This window comes from Musa acuminata, chromosome BXJ1-9 (assembly GCF_036884655.1).
Source record: "Musa acuminata AAA Group cultivar baxijiao chromosome BXJ1-9, Cavendish_Baxijiao_AAA, whole genome shotgun sequence".
In the NCBI taxonomy this organism is placed as follows: domain Eukaryota; kingdom Viridiplantae; phylum Streptophyta; class Magnoliopsida; order Zingiberales; family Musaceae; genus Musa; species Musa acuminata.
In genome coordinates, this window is record NC_088335.1 from 48,341,667 (window position 1) to 48,362,477 (window position 20,811).

At 40.9% G+C, this 20,811-nt stretch overlaps 4 protein-coding genes and 2 non-coding genes across 22 annotated transcripts; 4 read left to right on the forward strand and 2 right to left on the reverse strand.

Moving 5' to 3' along the window:
- Positions 1–882: 882 nt before the first annotated feature.
- On the reverse strand, positions 883–1,541 carry LOC103999339 (large ribosomal subunit protein uL15x-like). The gene has a single exon (XM_009421066.3). The coding sequence runs from the start codon at positions 1,479–1,481 to the stop codon at positions 1,035–1,037; it is 447 nt and encodes a 148-aa protein (XP_009419341.1). The 5' UTR covers positions 1,482–1,541; the 3' UTR covers positions 883–1,034.
- A 641-nt stretch (positions 1,542–2,182) lies between these two features.
- On the forward strand, positions 2,183–7,719 carry LOC103999340 (pentatricopeptide repeat-containing protein At5g24830). Of its 17 annotated transcripts, none has more exons than XM_065084339.1 (8): positions 2,183–2,629; positions 3,128–3,200; positions 3,308–3,394; positions 3,506–3,635; positions 3,802–4,027; positions 4,239–6,125; positions 6,356–6,476; positions 7,130–7,719. In XM_065084339.1, the coding sequence occupies exons 3-6, from the start codon at positions 3,389–3,391 to the stop codon at positions 5,803–5,805; spliced, it is 1,929 nt and encodes a 642-aa protein (XP_064940411.1). In that variant the 5' UTR covers positions 2,183–2,629; positions 3,128–3,200; positions 3,308–3,388; the 3' UTR covers positions 5,806–6,125; positions 6,356–6,476; positions 7,130–7,719. The 17 variants fall into 17 exon arrangements, with proteins under 17 accessions (XP_064940411.1, XP_064940412.1, XP_064940421.1 ...); XM_065084340.1 differs by having other exon boundaries at positions 2,183–2,398; positions 2,566–2,629; positions 3,128–3,394; XM_065084349.1 differs by lacking the exon at positions 3,128–3,200 and having other exon boundaries at positions 2,183–2,398; positions 2,566–2,629; positions 3,496–3,635; positions 3,827–4,027.
- A 2,019-nt stretch (positions 7,720–9,738) lies between these two features.
- TRNAA-UGC (transfer RNA alanine (anticodon UGC)) lies at positions 9,739–9,811 on the forward strand. Its single transcript has one exon. It is a non-coding gene; the product is annotated as a tRNA-Ala (tRNA).
- A 323-nt stretch (positions 9,812–10,134) lies between these two features.
- Positions 10,135–10,207, forward strand: TRNAA-UGC (transfer RNA alanine (anticodon UGC)). The gene has a single exon. It is a non-coding gene; the product is annotated as a tRNA-Ala (tRNA).
- A 4,937-nt stretch (positions 10,208–15,144) lies between these two features.
- LOC135593964 (G-type lectin S-receptor-like serine/threonine-protein kinase At5g35370) lies at positions 15,145–18,234 on the forward strand. The gene has a single exon (XM_065084334.1). The coding sequence runs from the start codon at positions 15,202–15,204 to the stop codon at positions 17,800–17,802; it is 2,601 nt and encodes an 866-aa protein (XP_064940406.1). The 5' UTR covers positions 15,145–15,201; the 3' UTR covers positions 17,803–18,234.
- A 1,013-nt stretch (positions 18,235–19,247) lies between these two features.
- On the reverse strand, positions 19,248–20,058 carry LOC103999453 (transcription factor HEC2-like). The gene has a single exon (XM_065084573.1). It carries the CDS (start codon positions 19,923–19,925, stop codon positions 19,248–19,250), a length of 678 nt encoding a protein of 225 aa, XP_064940645.1. The 5' UTR covers positions 19,926–20,058.
- Positions 20,059–20,811: the final 753 nt, after the last annotated feature.

The window sequence follows — 20,811 nt, forward strand, 5'->3', positions numbered from 1 at the left end:
CATATAACTCTTGCAAATGCATGCTAAAGTTATGCAGCACCTACAGGACCTTCTCCTGAATATTCTTAACAAGGTTTCAGTAACCACCCTGGTTTTCTTCTTTGTTGTTCTAAATTTGTTTCTCAGACCCCATCAAGCTCACTGCCACTCTTCCACATTTCAACATCAAGATATTATACTCTTTCATATTCCCACAGAGATTTATCTCTCTTTGGCCCTCAACATCCTAATCAAGCTAATAAGTGCTCTGTTTGCCGAGGTCTCAAGCATGGAATAAGCTAGAGAAATACTGACAACAGAAAGCAGATCAAATACATCAGATTCTAGATATAAAGGCCCACAAAATTATATCCTCAAAGACCAACAATAGAACCAATTACTGTGTCAGCTTAAAGCTTGGTCTAAAGCTTTCACTATATGTTGGAATAAACTTCGGACACAAGTTTTAAAGCAGTGAGGAACAACATGAGCTTTCCTATATAAACAACAGACTCTTCCCTGAGATCCTATCAAAGTTGTGTTTTCTGCTAAATGCCAAGCTCCCACAAGATTTAAACAAAATTAGAATGCAAAGAGAAAAGGCATAGGAAAAAAAAGGAGGAAAATAGTAGCTTGGCTACTCAACACCTGCGCGACTGAGCAACCATTATAAGTTGCTTTATCTAAAGCTCATATGCTCCGTCTGTGCCTCATTTCATTTCTTTTCACCGAACCATTCTCCTCCACTCTTTTTTTTTCCCCTCCTAGATTTGCTACTAGAATCAATCCCAACTCAAAGTTGGTGCCTTTTTAGTGGAAGGTGACAAGGGAAGAAAGATGCCAACTTGGATCGCAACAAACGTTTGCGATTCTAGGAAATTCTTGATGAGAACAGTATCCGAATAACCAGAAGCAATGACAATAAGATTAGCAAGAACAATAAATAGTTCGACTTTATCAACTCTTCAAGTAAACACATCAAAACGATTCAAACACAGTAGCAGGGAAATGTAATGTCCAAATCAGCTCTCTGTCTATGCAACTAACCGACAGGATCAAGCGGTGAGCACGACGGCGCCTCCTGCTGCCTTGATCTTCTTTTCGGCAATCTTGGAGATGAGCTTGGCCTTGACGACGACGGGGCGATCCGACGGAAGCATCCCCTTGCCGAGGACCTTGAAGTATCCGAACTGGGTGACGTCGATGAGGGGAGCGGCGGCGGCGTCCTTGGTGGCGGCGTCCTTGACGGCGTCGGGGACGAGGGACCAGAGGCGGTCGACGTTGACGGCGGGGCAGTGGAACTTGTTGCGGAGACGGTGGAAGTAGCGCATGCCGACCTTGCCGAAGTAGCCGGGGTGGTACTTGTCGAAGAGGATGCGGTGGTGGTGCATGCCGCCAGCGTTACCGCGGCCTCCGGGGTGCTTCCTGTGCTTCCCGATGCGGCCGTGGCCGGCGCTCACGTGCCCCCGCTTCTTACGGTGCTTCTTGAAGCGAGTCGTCATGGCGGCGGTTGGCGGCTGCTCTCGTCCTCCTCGGCTAGGGTTTTCGCGGGGAGAAGGAGAGGGGGGAGTACTACCCGTCATATTATATAGAGACTCGAGAGAAGATGTCGACCGTGTGATCGAGATCGGAAGATGGGGATTAAACGTGCGGGCTTAATTGTCTATTTATGTGGCTTAATTAAATCAGCAAAATTGCAGGTATTATTCCTCTAATTTTCCATGTAGCAAAAATAAAACAAAAATTAAGAACTAGAGAATAAATATATATTTTATAATCTCTGTTTGGATTTGTAGTTGAAATTTTAATTTACATTCAAACTTTTAGAAATTAGGAATACTTTAAATAATTTATATGTTTTCAATTTAAATTTTATTATTATTATTATTATTATTATTATTATTATTATTATATATATATATAATTTAAATCTTTTTTTAAATGACTTTTGAAAAAATAATACTAATTATCTTAGAATCATTATTAGATGGTATGGTATGATAGAGAAGTTTGAGTTGGATCAATGGAAATTGGCTATGTAATACATCAAAAAATATTAATTCATTATACTCAAAATTTGCAAGAATGTATGTGAATTTATATTTAGTATATGGGAGTAAATTATTCATGAGTAATTAATCACCTAATAAATCATTCATGTCTTTAATACCACGTAAGAGAAGCAAAAGACCGAAATGCCCATGGAACAAACACGAACGCCGCGTTGAATCCCTAATCTTGTCGAGCTGGAGCGTCTCCTACACCGCCGCCCGCCTCGACGACACCCTCCGCCCCGGCTGGCCGTGGGTTCCGAGTCGTGGCCCTCCGCCTGCTTCGACCGTCGGAGGGGCGGCCCGAACGCCGCAATCCTTTAGTCCTCTGAGAGGAGCGCACCGAGTCGGCATCCATCTCCCGCTCAGTCAGCGCCGATCTCGTCTCCCATTCTTTTTTTTCCCCAGTTTTCATCTTTCACGTGGTTTAAATCTGAAAAATGCTTCCTTTCTTCATCCCTTGTTGCTGATTTCTTATAGTCGTGTGCGTTCATTGTCATTATGTGCTTGATCTCTTCGTTCTACTTGAATGTAGATGCTTGGAATGGGATATGGGGATACAAATCGGGAGCTTTTATCCAGATTGTAGTGTGGAGAAGGTTTGACTAATTAATGCATGTTTGTTTGGAGAAGAAATCGTATCTCAACTAATCCGTTCCTTTCATTGGGGAACTTCTCTCCGATGATTTCATGATCTTAGTGCTTGCTTGGTGCATGTTTTCTTTCTCTTGGTTGATCGTTTCGTTCGCATGCTTCATAGGCCAAGCCTTTTTTTTTATGAACATTGATTAGCGTTGACCTCGGGTATGGATACATAGCTTCTGGCTAGAATTATATCTTTGATTGAACTTTTTAGACTAATGATCAACATAAACCTTATACTTGTGAATATGAAAGTGACAAGATTACTTTGTTACCATTTCTTTTGCCAATTGCACCTCTAATTGTTCACTAAAACCTATATTCAACTATATAGGTGATTGTCACTTGCTTACTAATTAGTTATAACTTCTTATTCTTCAGATGATATTTTTATGTGTTTCATAATTGTTTCCCTACAACTGTAAGATATATTTTTTTGCCTTTTTTGTTCACAGTACTACCGGGTGACCCACTTGCTTGACCAGTGAATAAGTGACCCTAGGTTTGTCTGGGTAGATGGCTACTATGGTGCTTCCAACTCTGCTTATTTGATTACATGTTAAATTTTTGAAGTTATCCACAGATTTAATTTCTTGAAAAGAATTTAAATAATTATTTTGCCATTATGTCCGTAGGTATAGGTTATTAGACAGCTCCTTGCTTCTCTACTTTTCATTGGGACACATTACCAGATAGAGGAGGAAAAATTCCTTCAAATGGTGGTGAGCTACTTAGCTTCTCCTGTGTTCTCTACTTTGCCCTTCTCCATCATGCATTCTATTACTTGCAACAACTTCTTCGCTAATATCAGAAATATTTTTAGTTGGTCGCAGCTGGTGAAGAACTTCTTATCATCCATCGCACCTTTAGTTTTAATCTCAGAAGCCTACCCATTATCCAAGAAATTGGTGACTTTTTTTCTCGCATCATCTCCCAGCCACCCGATCTTGTGGAACATCAGAGGTATCATCTCTTTTTTCTTAGATTCACCAAACATTGCCTTTCACTTGTTTAATTCTGTTTAATTTTCATATTTCATTTGATTCTAAATTTCTAATGATATAGGCATCAAATTTTCATTATCTAATCATCAATTTCCTTTTTTTTTGTTATTGTTGGTTGTTTATAGTGATCTTTGCACGGTGTCTGTGTAGGGCTTCTGTGCAATCACCTTCTCTAGTTGATGACCAAAGCCCTGCACTGACTATCGAGGAACCATACAAGATTAGTGTTAGAGAGTGGCTCTCGAAAGACAACAAGCATGATGATTATAAGGACAATAATGAACCACCTGCTGTTTTCAATGTGTTGGATACGGTACTTGTCCATACCATGGAGCGAATGAAGAAGTTAAGGTCAGTTTGCTTGTTGATTGCTTGTAAGCATCTCTGATATATATTTACATGACAATTACATTTTCATTAGGATTTGAAAAGAGATATATATTTTGTCGTCAATGGCAACTTGAGTTTGAATGGCTATATTGTCAGGAAAAATAACCTGGATATAAGTCCTTTAATTGCTAGGCTCAAATCAGCATTGCTGACTCTTCCCGTGGATATGCAGGGAAAGCATTACAATTGTTGGAAGATGTAGTTTGTTAGAAGGCATTGCCAACGTGGTGTGTTCTGTGGATAGTCGCAGAGCTGATAATAGTGACTTTGTATTGATTAGGGTATTGTGCACTGAAGGAAAAGTTTTAGCTGCTTTTCAGCTTCATAATGAATTATATAGGAGCAGTGTTGCCCTAGATCTGCATACATACAATTTCCTCGTAAATGGACTTTGTAAGATAGGTAGCTTGTCTGAGGCTACTTGGCTTCTTGAAGTTATGAACAATATGTGTGCATTCCCAAATCATGTGACATACAATACTCTAGTGGATGGTTATTGCCGTTGGGGTAGTGTGGACAGAGCTCTAAGTCTTGTTTCTTCCATGGCAGAAAGTGGAGTTAGACCCAATGTAGTTACTTGTAATATACTTGTTCATGCCTTTTGCAGTAGAGGCCTCCTGGAGAATGCAAAGAAACTTCTTGCAGATATATTGAATGAGCATGAGTCTGCAAATTTAGTTACGTCAACAATACTCATGGATGGATTCTTCGAAAAAGGCGATGCAGACCAGGCAATTAACATGTGGAATGAAATGTTGAAGAGAGGTATCGAAGTTGATCGAATTGCATATAATGTTCTAGTTAATGGATTTTGCTTGATGCACAATACAAAACTTGCTCAAAGATATTTTTCTGAGATGTTCAAGAAGGGCTTTTTACCAGATGTAGTGACTTTTAATAGTCTTATAAATGGCCTATCTAAAAATGGGAATATGGATGAGGCTTGTGATATGTACGATAAGATGTCTTTGTCTGGTCTTCTTGCTGACCAAATCTCATACAACCTGATTATTCGGGGTCTTTGCCAACAGGGTGACATCTCAAAAGCTGTAGAGTTTTTGCATAAGATGTTAAGTCATTCCATAGTCCCTGAGCCTCGTATCTGGAATCTTATCATGAATGGTTATGGAAGGGTTGGTGATACTAATAGTGCTTATTCAATAAGAAATATGATGACAGCAACAGGTGTTGTTCCAAATACCTTCACATTTAATGCACTGATTCATGCTGAAGTAAAGGGAGGAAAAATTGTGCATGCTTTAATGCTGAAGCAGGAGTTGCTCGATTCTGGGCTTTTTCCTGATGTTGTTACTTATAATTTGTTGATTAGTGGTGCATGTAGGATTGGCCACACTTTTTTCGCTAGAGAGATGCTCCTGGAAATGCTAAATAGAGGATATCAACCTGATATAATCACTTACACAGAATTGATTAGATGCCTTTGTTTAAAAGGGAAATGGCAGCAAGCTCAAGAAATTCTCAACAAGGTGCAGGAATCTGGCTTGGGCATTGATCATGTGCCATTTCACATTCTTATTAAACTGTACTCCAAGATGGGAAAAGTAATGGAAGCACTTGAGCTGTATGAGGAAATGACTACAAAGGGTATTTTGGGCCGCTATTCTATGTATAATTCCCTGTTTATTGCACTTAGAAAGAAAGGATATCTCTTGGAAGCAAGTCAAGTATATAAGCAGATGGATAATCTTTTGCAATGCAGAAGAAAAGAAGATGGTTGAATCTTAAAAAAACACTGATTGTGCGAGTTATTCTCTCCATAAGAGGGGCATACTATTGGCTGTTACAGCTATGGAGAAGCAGCTCATCTGTCTCTTGCCTTCTGATATGGTTATCTGGAGCCATCATCTGGTCAATGAAATATGTTCCCAGAAAGTTCATCAACAGAAATAATCTCAGCAACAATTTTGGTCTCCTATGGGCCAAAATGCTAGATGTTCTTTCATTTGCAAAGATTGATTGGCAATTGATAAGAATTAATTACAGCTGAAAAGCGACAGAAGCTATGTGGAGCTGCTATCTGAAGATGCCTCTGAATTCTGTAAGTTCCAATCATGTAGACCATGAAATTTGAAAGAATATAGTACATGATCATTTTAGGTTCCTGTACTGTTTGATCGTGATTTTTGTTGCGCAGCTTGTAAATTATCTAGTACATACTGTGAGTTACAGAAGCATTAGCTAAGGGTCTTTTGTTCATAGTAGTTTCATGTTAGTAAAGTTTGGCATGAATGCTTATTCATGAAACATGACCATTTTCTCACTGAATAGGAAGCTTGGGAAACCCAGAAGAGAATGCTTTTAGAAGTTCATTAATCTTTGTTAAGCGGTTGATGGTTTTGCTGGGAATCGAAAAGCTCCGCTATAAGACAATATAGAGCCTGTGTGGGAGGTAATTCCATGTCAACCAGAATTACTGTTTCCATGCTACCTCAAACATGTCTCACCATTCTTTGTTCACTCTTTTAAAGGTCCTCTTTGGACTTCTATATTCCAATCAGCTAATTCTTGAAAGACACCTTTTAATTTACAATTAATTCAGTCAGTTCTTGGTCTGTTTCTCCATTAACAATATATTCCATCAGCATCTTTACATCCAATCCACAAGCATTATATATATACACACACACACACACACATGCACACATGTTTTTAACTGCTTAATATATAGATCCTTAGAAGCTCTCTGGTATTTTAGTTATCTTTAAATATTTCTTTCAAACAAAGGGCACAGTCAATTGGGGCGTTATGCTTTTAACTTTGACTAGCATTTGTCCTTTGATATTGCTTCGTATCTAGAACTTCCGGTAGTATCCTAGAACTATACTAACTTTTAGATAGATCACCAGATTTTTTTTATTTCATAATTTGGTAACTCATCAGGTAGTGCATTAGGCCTGTCCTTGTGTTTCATGTAATTATATTCTCATCCTAATTTTCTATATCAAATTTATTAAATGTCTTTTGGTACCTAACTTTGAATGTATTTTGACCTTTCTTTGGCCCTGGAGTTCTTACCAAAACCTTTGGTCTTCTTCATGTTAGATGTCCAATGGTGATCAACATTACAAGACTTGCCATCATGGTACTTTTCTCAGTAGTTTTTGCTATTTACAATGCATGTATTCTCAGCAAATGACACAGCAAATCAGGACATTTTAATTCTTCTCCAGTTTTTGTGGTGCTGCAATTAGTTGTGGCCATTCAGACAAAGATTTTGTCAATTTTTGAGATGCAGCAGCACAAGGAAGCTGGTGACTTGTATCTACAATACCCATGACACATGCTTTGGACATGTTTATTACATGAGGTTGCTTACAGTTAAGGCTTCATCTGCATGTTAGCAGTTTGATCCTTCTTTTTCAGATCTCTCTTTGTGCCTTCAATTGTCCCAATAAATCTGATTGAATGGGCTGCTTTGGAGTAAGAGTGGAGGTATTACAAGAATACTGAATAACTGGTGAGTTGCAAGACATGTAATGGTAGGTTGATTTTCTTAGAAAATGTTCTTATTTTATATAATGGTAGGCTGATTTATAATGATTTTTAATAGCATTTACATTGTTTTATTGATGTATTAAAAAAATATTGAAAAATACTATAAGTGATATCGTATTATGTTTCTTTAGTTATTATTCATGGATCATTACGATATCATATTTTTAGGGTTATGATTAATTTAGTTGAGGTTAAGAGTCTATTTAAATTATTTATAATGTTTTAGAGTAGATTTTATTTAAATCATTTATAATATTTTTCAGTAGACTTTTCAGTATTTTTATTGTGACGGTCAAAACAATATAATGGGTCGAAAATATTATAGTAGTTCAAAAAAAAATCCTGTAATAGGTAGGAAAATTTTTGGATATTCTTTAAACGGAAGGATACTCAATGAAAAATAAAATAAAATAAAATGGAAGGCATCAATTGAAAAATACCTAAAATTTATATTTTTTTTAAAAGAAAAATTGGCCTAATGGCCATGTATTATTTATTATTCAGGCTCATTTTTTCCGGACAGCTCATGGGGGATGCTCATCTTATGCTATATATATATATATATATATATATATATATATATATATATATATATATATATATATATATATATATATATATATATATATATATATATATATATATATATATATATATATATATATATATATATATATATATATATATTGACTAATTAATTAAATTAAATTGATCGGTCATGAACTAATTCCATTAGATAGATCTGAAATAATTTTCGTTAGACCTATCTTACTTTAACCAAATAGAATTGGGAATATAGAAGAAGAATCAAACTAATTTTTCAGCAAGAGATCGAAGCATATGCAGTTCATGCTCTTTTATTGACATATGTGGATGGGTTAATTTTTCTAACTTTATTATTTATATATTTAAAATAATATGAATAATTGATAATATTTGGGATGTAGCTTAAATGGTAGAGCGCTCGCTTTGCATGCGAGATGTACGAGGTTCGATACCCCACATCTCCATTGTTGTTCTCGGCATAAATTTGTGTTTAATCGATTGACCATTATTGATAACTAGTAATAATATTGGGGATGTAGCTCAAACGGTAGAGCGCTCGCTTTGCATACGAGAGGTACGGGGTTTGATACCTCGTATCTCCATCGTTGTTCTCAGTGTAAACTTTCCAGGTGGCGATGTTGTTCTCTTGGGGCTAACTGTTTTGCCTCATGTCGTCGTTGTCTTTAAGGTTGGGTCATCATTTTTATTTCACGATGCGACTACTTGCACTTTTTTCGAGTGATAACCTTGTTGAGATTAATCGATTGGCCATTATCGATAACTTACTGTCGGCGATATTATTGTTGAGGATAATGACCTTTCAATGGTCGCCAGTCTAGTCGTGGATAGTGACTGCGTAAACAGAGAAAGCACTATGGGGTGTGGCAGGTGGCGATGTTGTTCTCTTGGGGCTAACTGTTTTGCCTCATGTCGTCGTTGTCTTTAAGGTTGGGTCATCATTTTTATTTCACGATGCGACTACTTGCACGTATGGGGTTCGATACCCCACATCTCCATTGTTGTTCTCGGCATAAATTTGTGTTTAATCGATTGACCATTATTGATAACTAGCAATAATATTGGGGATGTAGCTCAAACGGTAGAGCGCTCGCTTTGCATACGAGAGGTACGGGGTTCGATACCTCGCATCTCCATCGTTGTTCTCGGCGTAAACTTTCCAGGTGGCGATGTTGTTCTCTTGGGGCTAACTGTTTTGCCTCATGTCATCGTTGTCTTTAAGGTTGGGTCATCATTTTTATTTCACGATGGGACTACTTGCACTTTTTTCGAGTGATAACCTTGTTCGATAACTTACTGTCGGCGATATTATTGTTGAGGATAATGACCTTTCAATGGTCGCCAGTCTAGTCGTGGATAGTGACTACGTAAACAGAGAAAGCACTATGGGGTGTGGCAGGTGGCGATGTTGTTCTCTTGGGGCTAACTGTTTTGCCTCATGTCATCGTTGTCTTTAAGGTTGGGTCATCATTTTTATTTCACGATGCGACTACTTGCACGTATAGGGTTCGATACCCCACATCTGCATTGTTGTTCTCGGCATAAATTTGTGTTTAATCGATTGACCATTATTGATAACTAGCAATAATATTGGGGATGTAGCTCAAACGGTAGAGCGCTCGCTTTGCATGCGAGAGGTACGGGGTTCGATACTCCGCATCTCCATCGTTGTTCTCGGCGTAAACTTTCCAGGTGGCGATGTTGTTCTCTTGGGGCTAACTATTTTGCCTCATGTCGTCGTTGTCTTTAAGGTTGGGTGACTGCGTAAACAGAGAAAGCACTATGGGGTGTGGCAGGTGGCGATGTTGTTCTCTTGGGGCTAACTGTTTTGCCTCATGTCGTCGTTGTTTTAAGGTTGGGTCATCATTTTTATTTCACGATGCGACTACTTGCACGTATGGGGTTCGATACCCCATATCTCCATTGTTGTTCTCGGCATAAATTTGTGTTTAATCGATTGACCATTATTGATAACTAGCAATAATATTGGGGATGTAGCTCAAACGGTAGAGCGCTCGCTTTGCATGCGAGAGGTACGGGGTTCGATACCTCGCATCTCCATCGTTGTTCTCGGCGTAAACTTTCCAGGTGGCGATGTTGTTCTCTTGGGGCTAACTGTTTTGCCTCATGTCGTCGTTGTCTTTAAGGTTGGGTCATCATTTTTATTTCGCGATGCGACTACTTGCACTTTTTTCGAGTGATAACCTTGTTGAGATTAATCGATTGGCCATTATCGATAACTTACTGTCGGCGATATTATTGTTGAGGATAATGACCTTTCAATGGTCGCCAGTCTAGTCGTGGATAGTGACTGCGTACACAGAGAAAGCACTATGGGGTGTGGCAGCCCTAGGCTTCCTACGATGGCTGTAGCAACACCGCTGACTGCGACAACTACAATAGCATTGATGCGTGCGATCGTTGCAGTAATGCAACTACAATGGTTGCACCATTGCTGCTGTGGTGGCATCTATTGGCCTTGGGCAATGTCACTATATGTCGAATGTCAATGACTGCACTAGGCAACACATGGGCAAAGTGGCATAGCATCGCATGAGCGATAGTATTATCGCCACTATCGGCGACACTAGATGGCGCGCAAGTGATGGCCACGCGCCACGTCGGTCACATGCCTCGAGTAGTGATCGCGAAAAGAGAATTAGGGTTTGATTTTAAAATTAATATTTTATCCCTATAAATCATATTAATTCTAATTTTTATCTTTTTTATAGTTATTTAGAAACTCTATAATTCTACTATATATATCCTATAAAATTATAGTTTTACCCCTAAGAAATTATGAATTTCTGACTTGTATCCTAACTTGTATCCTGAACTATAACTCTATAATTTTATATATATCCTATAAAATTATAACTGTTTTGCCTCATGTCGTCGTTGTCTTTAAGGTTGGGTCATCATTTTTATTTCACGATGCGACTACTTGCACTTTTTTCGAGTGATAATCTTGTTGAGATTAATCGATTGGCCATTATCGATAACTTACTGTCGGCGATATTATTGTTGAGGATAATGACCTTTCAATGATCGTCAGTCTAGTCGTGGATAGTGACTGCGTACACAGAGAAAGCACTATGGGGTGTGGCAGCCCTAGGCTTCCTACGATAGCTGTAGCAACACCGCTGACTGCGACAACTACAATAGCATTGATGCGTGCGATCGTTGCAGTAATGCAACTACAATGGTTGCACCATTGCTGCTATGGTGGCATCTATTGGCCTTGGGTAATGTCACTATATGTCGAATGTCAATGACTGCACTAGGCAACTCATGGGCAAAGTGGCATAGCATCGCATGAGCGATAGTATTATCGCCACTATCAGCGACACTAGATGGCGCGCAAGTGATGGCCACGCGCCACGTCGGTCACATGCCTCGCGTAGTGATCGCGAAAAGAGAATTAGGGTTTGATTTTAAAATTATGATTTTATCCCTATAAATCATATTAATTCTAATTTTTATCTTTTTTATAGTTATTTAGAAACTCTATAATTCTACTATATATATCCTATAAAATTATAGTTTTACCCCTAAGAAATTATGAATTTCTGACTTGTATCCTGAATTATAAAATTGATTAATATGATTTATTTTTAATCAAATATTTGATTGTATTTGATCATGGCTATATTTTGACTACTTGATTCGATTTAGATTTGTTCAATCAAGTTTTGATCGAATACAAAAAAAAATCAAAATTTTGATAATTTTTTACTTTAATTACTTTTATTTTTACTTAATTTGACTAATGGTTAGCTCAATTGTTGACTTGCCTAATTAAATAGGGTTGATTGGTTTAATTTAGAGTTCCATGCGAAATTAAAAAATATAAACTATTCATATGACATATTTTTGCATGTGATAATTAAATCTCAATTATTATTTTGGGGTTTTTTTTAGTTATTTACATGTATAGCTTTAAGATTATGAAATTATATTTAGTTCTCATATAAAAATATAATTTTTATTTTATTATAATTGTAGTTATAATATGAGTTTTTTTAAGCTGACTAATATTTAATAATTATCATAGTTATTATTTTATTATTATTAAATTATTTTGATATAAGTTAACTTAAAAAGGATACTTAGTTAGTATTATTTGTAACTTATACCCCTAAGTTTTATTTTATTGATAGCTACCAAAGTGGCCTAGGACGATAAACTTATATGATATAAATTATAATAAATATTTTATTATTTATAAAATATTTATATTTTATATTACTATATTGGTCTTATAGCGGCCAAAGTAGTCTAGACCAATAATTTATAAAATTATATTAAATAATTAATCTTTAAATGATATTTACGAAATAATATTTATAATTATACACATAATTAAGAGATTTAGACAATTCAAAAAATATATTTTAAATAATTATGCAATAGGATTTGATGATATTATTTTGGATATCGTTATAGTGTAGAGTTATATACCCAAAGATAATAACACTATTTCATAATGATAATATTATATCGAATGGTGAAATATGAATAATATCAATAGTTCATTATATCTTGAAAACTTAAAATATTAATATTATTTTATATTTTATAGTGATACTTTCTTCCATATATTCTCATATTCTTACTGAATATGTTAAATCTTGACTTAGTAATTGAAAAGGCCCATAGACTTGACTCATGAAAATATCATGGAACAACTTAATGAAATGAATGTTTGATAAAGATCTAATAGACTTAGTTTAATGTTTATAAGAATGACGATTGTAAATAATATAAAATTTGTATACCGACTGCAATTGATGTATATAGGATCATTTAAGAATTATTGAAGATATATTTAAATCTATTTGATCGACACATTAACGAAGGAACTGACTATAACTTAATATGATGACACTAAGTAATTCAAAATCACATTCTTCATAATTTATAAAGTATTATCAATCTTGCCACGTAGTTAAATTTTAAACTTATTTTAATTAGTGTACGAACATGCTTGATTTTATCTATTTTCTAACATCTCAAGAATTATATTTTTCTAAAAAATAAAAAGTTCCATATCTTGTTACTTGTCTTGGATGTTAAGATCATTCTACCTCCAATGGATGGATATTGGTCCAAATTAAGATATCAGGGTCCTCTAAAGGGAATCTTTTTCTTGATGAATTTAAAACTACATGACTCGAAATATTTTAATCCTCTGATGCAACGTAGGTTGATCTTCTGCTGCATACAATCACATTTATCAGTTACATTTGACGTACTATGCCAAAGACAAAGGCTCGAAGCCGAAGCCCAAACTAATTTATCACTCGTATAAAGGACCCAAAGAACTTAAGAGTACGAAAACATGCAGAGAATCATACTACTATTGAGCAAGACATAAAGCCCATGTGGTTTATGTTCTAAGCGTTTTAGTTACTTTGTTTTATTAATTTTCCTTATAACACATTACATAAATTGGGGATGTAACTCAAATGGTAGAGCGCTTTTTTACATGTGAGAGGTACAGGGTTCGATACCTTGCATCTCCGTTTTTCTGCTTTGTAAGTTTTTTTTTTAAGTTTTGCGGTGGGCGATCGGAGGGAGGGACTTCGTAGTCGCTACGCTGTTGCTGGGGTTGGCTTCTTCTCACTTTCACCTCCACGATGATTGTCATGTCGTCTATCTCCCCTTCTAAATGAGAAATCTTTACTTCTTCGTTTAGTTGGATTCGGGTGTCGGAAGAGGCACCATCGAGACTAGGAAGAACCGGTGGCGCCCATCCTTTCACCGGGCGTGGAGCTTTCTATAAAGAGGTTTAGCATAGCCTCAACGACAATGCGACCATCGACGATGGGACCTCGTGTGGAGGTATGAAATATATGATATATCGTATCATATAAAATCTTAATCATATAAATATATGGTAATAGCAAGTATAAAAAAATAATATCTTTTTTTATCTGAGGATATCCAACAAAAATATATTTTTAAATATATTAATCAAAATTATTTTTGGGTTGTACATTTATTGTGTAATATAAATAACTAAACACATGTCGATGGTCGATTATGTAGCATTTTAAATGGTGAATGGAGAGGTGTAGGTAAAAGGTTTGTCATCCTCCTCAAATATTATACTCAGGCAGCCTATTTTTTTGATTCGACCTCCCCCAGCAAAAGTCAAAGCTTGGCAACTCATCTCAGCCGGCATCTAACGAAGGATATAAATGTTAGTGATGCCACCGGTGACATCAGTGCCAAAAGGTCAACTCTGGTTGGGTCTCTTTCCGATGAGTTGTAGCGTTGACCTGCATGCTTCTCTTCTCTCACACAAACTTAATTGATTGGCTCTGACATTGGATGATCAACGTTTAGTTGAGTCAGAAATGGCCATAGAAATGGTGTATCTTGTTGATATGGTTTATATTTTTGACTCACCACTAATTTATTGGTAAAAATGATGATTAATTTGTATATCTTAATAGTTTCCACACTTAATTTGATAAAAGAATATTTTTAGACATAATTATATTTTTAGAATATATAATCTTTTATGTATAATTTGGTTGGTCGAGATGCACAGTTCGAGAACAAGTTTACTCGATTGAGATGTAAGTCTTCGATCTTTATTCTAGCACTAATATACTAATGAAGTATTTGATCGATCGATCATTTGTGCGATAGGTATATCTGTACGATTTTATCGAAGTATGTGAGGTTGAAAAGACATAGAAGATCTAACAAAATTACGAGCTTAGTCAATTGACTTTCGTGAATGAGCTCGAGTAAGCCATTTACTCGTAAGCTGGTTTGACTCGATTGGAATCGTGTTTATGACATAGTAGCCTAAATGACGATGATCGATCATTATCATGTTGTATCAAACTACGTCTGCGTTGACTAAATTATTGGCGGGTAGCTTTGTTTGTCCTCCGTGCCCTACTCGTCCACATCAGCATTCAATTCCCAATCGCCAACTTCTCCTTGGTCAACGACCCCAAGCCACTTCACCGCGTCCGAAGTCGCTGCAACAGCGTTTATTGGCCTCCTCCTCTCATCTCTCTCGATCTCCACTTCCCATGGCTTCCTCCTCCCTCTTCTCTCTCCTATTCCTGGCCTTCGCGCCGCTCCTTTCCGTCGCTGGCCCCGTCGCCCGCGAGTTCGTCTACCCCAACTTCACCGCCTCTTACCTCCACTTCATCGACAGCTCCGGCGTCTTCCTCTCCTCATCCGCCTTCGCCGTCGCCTTCCACAACCCCGGCAAGCAGCCGTCCCGCTACTACCTCGCCGTCCTCCACGCCCCCTCCGGCGCCGTTGTCTGGACCGCCAACCCCGCCGCCCCTGTCCCCCCCTCCGCGAACCTCGCCCTCACCTCGGCCGGCCTCGCCCTCTCCCTCCCCGACGGCTCCCTCGCCTGGTCCACCCCGCCCCTCGCCGCCCCAGTCGCCACCCTCCGTCTCCTTCCCTCCGGTGAACTCCGCCTCCTCGACTCCGCCAACGCCTCTCTCTGGTCCTCCTTCGACCACCCCACCGATACCCTCCTCCCGGATCAGCTCCTCCCCGCCTCTGCCTCCCTCTCCTCCGCTATTTCCGACAGCGACCCCGCCCCCGGCGACTACCGCCTCCTCGTCACCCCCGCTGACTCCCTCCTCCAATGGACCCCGACCTCGCTGGTTTACTGGTCCCTCTCCACCGACCTCCGCGCCACCAAAGATTCCAACTTCAAGGTAAGCTACATGGCCGTCAACGCCACGGGCCTTTACCTCCTCGCCGGCGATCGTAAAACCGCCATCTTCAGGATGATCTTCCCTCCGCCGACTTCGTCGTTCCCTGACGAGTTCCACATCGCGAAGCTGGACCCCTCTGGCCGGTTCCGGATCCTGAGCTTCTCGCCGAACGAGTCCCTGTCGGCGGTGGTCTTCGACACCGATTTCGTGGTGCCAAGCAACGACTGCGACCTCCCTTCAGCGTGCGGCTCGCTGGGCCTCTGCGCTCCGGGCGCCAACAGCTCCAAATGCAGCTGCCCGCCCCCGTTGGGGGCGTCGCCCACCGGCGGTTGCTCCCCGGCGGACGGCTCCGTTTTGGCAAACGCCTCGTGCCGCGACAACGCTGAAGGCGATGGTGGGACGTCGGCCACGTATATGAGCCTGGGAAGCCGAATCGGCTACTTCGGGACCAAGTTCTCGATGCCGGTCGCTTCCGGAGCTAACATTTCGGCGTGCCAACATCTCTGTTCTGGGAACTGCTCCTGTCTTGGTTTCTTCTACAAGAACTCATCGAAGTCATGCTATCTCCTCGAACGCCAGATAGGCTCTCTCTTTATCGTGGATGACGGAGGCGACAACCTGGCTGCCGGCTACATCAAGACTCTCAACCGCCCATCACCACCTTCTCCTTCGAACAAATTCTCCTCTTCGGTCCGTTTCGTCATCATCCTGCTACCATCTACGGCTACATTTCTACTGGTGATCTGCATTTCCTTCATGTACTTCACAACGTGGAGGAGGAGCACACGCCGAACGGGAGGCATGACGAGGATCAAGTCGATGACAAGCGGGTTGAGGTGGCCAATGGCCCCAGAATTTTCCGAGGAGGAGGACGACGATAAGGAGGAGGAGATCACGATCACCGGCCTGCCCACAAGGTACACCTACGCCGAGCTCGAGACCGCCACCGACAACTTCCAGACGCGGATCGGCTCCGGGGGGTTCGGATCCGTGTACAAGGGACAGCTCCCGGACAAGTCCCTCGTCGCCGTGAAGAGGATCGACGCCGTCAGCGTGCAGGGGAAGAGAGAATTCTGCACGGAGATCGCCGTCATCAGCAACATCCACCACGTCAACCTCGTGCGGCTCCGTGGCTTCTGCGCCCAGGGGCCGAGGCGGCTGCTCGTCTACGAGTACATGAACCGCGGCTCGCTCGACCGCGCGCTCTTTGGCCACGGCCCGGTGCTCGAGTGGCGGGAGAGGCTCGACATCGCCATCGGGGCGGCGCGGGGGCTCGCCTACCTCCACGCCGGCTGCGAGCACAGGATCATCCACTGCGACGTGAAGCCGGAGAACATCCTACTCCACGATCACAACCAAGTGAAGATGGCGGACTTCGGACTGGCGAAGCTGATGAGCCGGGAGCAGTCCGGGTTCTTCACCACGATGAGGGGGACGAGAGGCTACCTTGCGCCGGAATGGCTGACCAACTCCGCCATCTCCGACAAGACGGACGTGTACAGCTTCGGAATGGTACTGCTGGAGATCGTGCGCGGGAGGAAGAACCGGACGGAGGAGAGCGGACCGGAGTGGACCGGGTCGACCGCTTCTTCCGGCTCGTCCAGGCCGGTGCCGTACTTTCCGATGGTGGCGTTGGAGATGCATGAGAGGGGAACGTACGATGAGTTGGCCGACCCGAGGCTAGAAGGGAGGGCGACCGGGCCGGAGGTGGAGACGGTGGTGAAGGTAGCATTATGCTGCCTGCACGAAGAGCCGGCGTCCAGGCCGAGCATGATGGCCGTGGCGGCGATGCTGGAGGGGACGACGCCGGTCTGCGAGCCGACGTTGAAGTCTCTCAACTATCTGAGCTTGTACGGAGGAGGATCCCGGGATCCGACCGGGAGGAGAGGATCCGCGACACCGTCGCCGCTGCTCTCGTACTTGTCGTCGCAGGAGGTGTCAGGACCGAGATAGCAGACAAAAAGTGTTGAAGCACGAGACATACTGTAAACAGATAGATATTGTGGAAGGTGAAGAAGAAGATTGTACAGCATAATAATGAGGAGTTGGGAAACATACACCAACATGATGTCATATTTAGGAAGAAGCACGATTTAGACAAAAGTTCACTTCAGATGCTTTTGAGATGGAACAGTAGCCGATCACAGATTCATGTTGTATTGCTTGTTGGATTGATTAATGGCTATGATATATGTTATGCATGCGACCACCCATAAGCATGACTGGGCACTGTTTTGATGGATGGATGGTCGGTCATATTAAAAGTGAGTTGTGAGGCACAGTAGGGCCCACCATTCTTGAGATGGGCCCACGTACTACTACTTGTGCTTGAATGTGGTTGAGCAGCTCATGTGTTCTTCATGATGAGCTGAGACACATTGGCATGATGAATTGGTGTAACACACTATAGTAGTTTATATAAGTGATGAGTAGGTTCGATTCTCATGACAACAATACTTTGTTTTTGCCACATTTTGATTCTTTGTTTTGCATGTGTGGAAATATAGCTTCAGATAATCCACCAACTATGGAAATTGATCCAAATATCCTTTTTTTAATTTTTGAAGTTTTTTTTAGATTTTGTATAAATACTAAAGAGTAAATTTTTAGAACTTTTTAACATCACAAAAAAAATAGCCACTTCCACTAAGTTTTTGTAGGACCATGCCCTCCTTTATACGTTGTGTTAATCTATAACGGCGATATGTGCTAATTCGACAGGGGACTGACATGTGGACCGTCTTGTATCGGGTATTCCGAAATAAGAGACCTCGTATCATGAGATATACATCGATCAATGGTTAGAATTTATTGAATTCAAATGATCTATTTGACCGTTTAAGCCGAATTTAAAACCTTTTCTATCCTGTCATTCTTTCCCTTTTTCACTCTCTCTAACTTATCTATTCTCTTAATCATTTTTCCACTCATATATTTCTCTCTCTCATTTGTACTCTTTTTGAACTTTACAAAATTACAATTGGATCTGGAAGACTAATTAAGAAGCATTAACACTAGAGTTAGAGTAAGAACTCTCTAATCAAAGGTATATAAATAATTTTTCAATAACATTCAACAACGCAATGAAGCAACGTGAACAACAAGACCTCAATCGATGATGGCAATGACGTTGGAGAGTCGATGGTCCTATATATATAGTTTAAGGGTCGTGCATGGACCGAGGAGTAGGACTTTACGCGTGTAACCTAAAATTCATATCATGGAGCTCAACATAATAGTTGGTCATTCTTCTCTAACCAATAGTACGATGATCGATCTTATGACACGGAGTGATAGATTAATGACAAAAGTAGAAAGTAATTAAGCTTGACGAGTTCTCTTCTTCAAACCTAAAATGTCATCAAGTTTCCTCTACTAGTGAGTATCGTATATCCATTTCATTTCCGCTCGACATGCATCTGAGACATTGTTGTTCGTGATGAACTCCCCATCCCACCCTCGTACCCTTTCTCGAACCACAAGTAGCTTCCATCCATGAATCCTGTGCCAACTGCAGAGAAACCGGTGGTGGTGGTAGCACCGGTAGTGGATAGCCCGTTTACGGCGGAGCTGGCTGCCCGCTCCAGGACCTGCACCTGGCGCTTGAGGAACTTCACGTAGTGGATGGCCTCGGCAAGCATCGACGCCGTGTCCATCTTGGTCCCCCCGGGGACGAGCTGCTGCAGCATCCTTATCCTCCTGCTTATCCTCTCCCTCCGGTGCCTGGCCGCCACGCTCTGGGGGTCCTTCGAGACCCTCACATTCCGCCGCTTTGGCGGATTCAGCAGCTCCCTGTTGACGTGAATGGGCTGCATCGCCGCGACGAGAAATATCATCTCTCTCATGGCATCCACCGGGGGCTGCCCGTCGCCCCCGGCCTCCGCCGGCTCCTGGGGACCACCGAAAGGTAAGGAAGATGTTGCGCCGACGAGCAAAGAGGAGGCTACATGTGTGCAGAAAGCCGGAGAGACATGAAGTGGTGATTTGGATAGTTCACTCGGGTTCTCCATCTCCGTCGTCATCGTCATCAGATCCACTTCGGCTTCTTTAACACGGCTCAGGCAGTCCACGTCCATTACTTCTCCTGCAACTGTGGAGGACGAGAGAGAAGAAGGGTTCGACTTGGAGCCCCGTCAAACGGTGCTGCAGAGGAGACGATTCGAGGTAAAGCAAAGCAGAAGAAGAGAAGGTATGAAGAACAAAAGAGTTCTTATCTGATGAAGCTTGCACAGTCCCAATGCAGTAGGAAGGCTTTATAATGAGAAATGAGCACATACTTACAACAAAGAATGGAACACTTTTATTCTGTCAATAAGATGTCATTTTGTTCATATGTCTTCTCTGTCATAAATCTCCATTTTATCTGACCATCACACCCTTTTTCTTGGGCTGATTCCTCTCAGAATGCATGCACTTGACACATTCACAGCGACCAATGATTGCCAACTTGTAGTATGTTATTAGCATCGGCGGAATGATACCGAGACAAGGCTGCTCCTCATCCTCCACATTGGTCTCGAGAACTCAGACATGATGAAAGCATCAGCAGCAATCCGATGTTTTCTACATGTATACGACAGCTGAGTAGGAATACTATGGAATATCGTCGAACTCATAAACTACAATTCACCAAGAACAGATTCCTATCGGAATGCTCATGCATGGATCATATAAAAGTATATGATGTGATGCTTTAGAAAGGTGAGAAGCAACTCTGTTGTTTATCTCATCGCTGCCTCTCTTGCGGAGGACATGTCACAAGGTGGTGCTGCTGCTGCTGCCAGAGCATGTATAGATCTTTAATCGTAGAGCCTTTTTCTTGAAGAAGGACCTGTCCTTTACTTCTTTCTTCTTCCTGCAACTTACAGTGTTGCGTGCAGTTCTATATAAGATCACTTGTGGAGTGAAACGAGCAGGTGAAACAAGGATAACAATGGTGGACATGGAGAGCAGCAGACAACA

What these genes read in the sequence shown, in the direction of transcription:
- LOC135593964 (XM_065084334.1), top strand. Translation starts at nt 15,202, where the DNA reads ATGGCTTCCTCCTCCCTCTTCTCTCTCCTATTCCTGGCCTTCGCGCCG.
- LOC103999340 (XM_065084335.1), top strand. An exon ending in GATCTTGTGGAACATCAGAG is followed by an intron (nt 3,636 to 3,801) that starts GTATCATCTCTT and finishes GGTTGTTTATAG; the next exon opens with TGATCTTTGCACGGTGTCTG. An exon ending in GAGCGAATGAAGAAGTTAAG is followed by an intron (nt 4,028 to 4,238) that starts GTCAGTTTGCTT and finishes GTGGATATGCAG; the next exon opens with GGAAAGCATTACAATTGTTG.
- LOC103999339 (XM_009421066.3), bottom strand. Translation starts at nt 1,481, where the DNA reads ATGACGACTCGCTTCAAGAAGCACCGTAAGAAGCGGGGGCACGTGAGC.
- LOC103999453 (XM_065084573.1), bottom strand. Translation starts at nt 19,925, where the DNA reads ATGGACGTGGACTGCCTGAGCCGTGTTAAAGAAGCCGAAGTGGATCTG.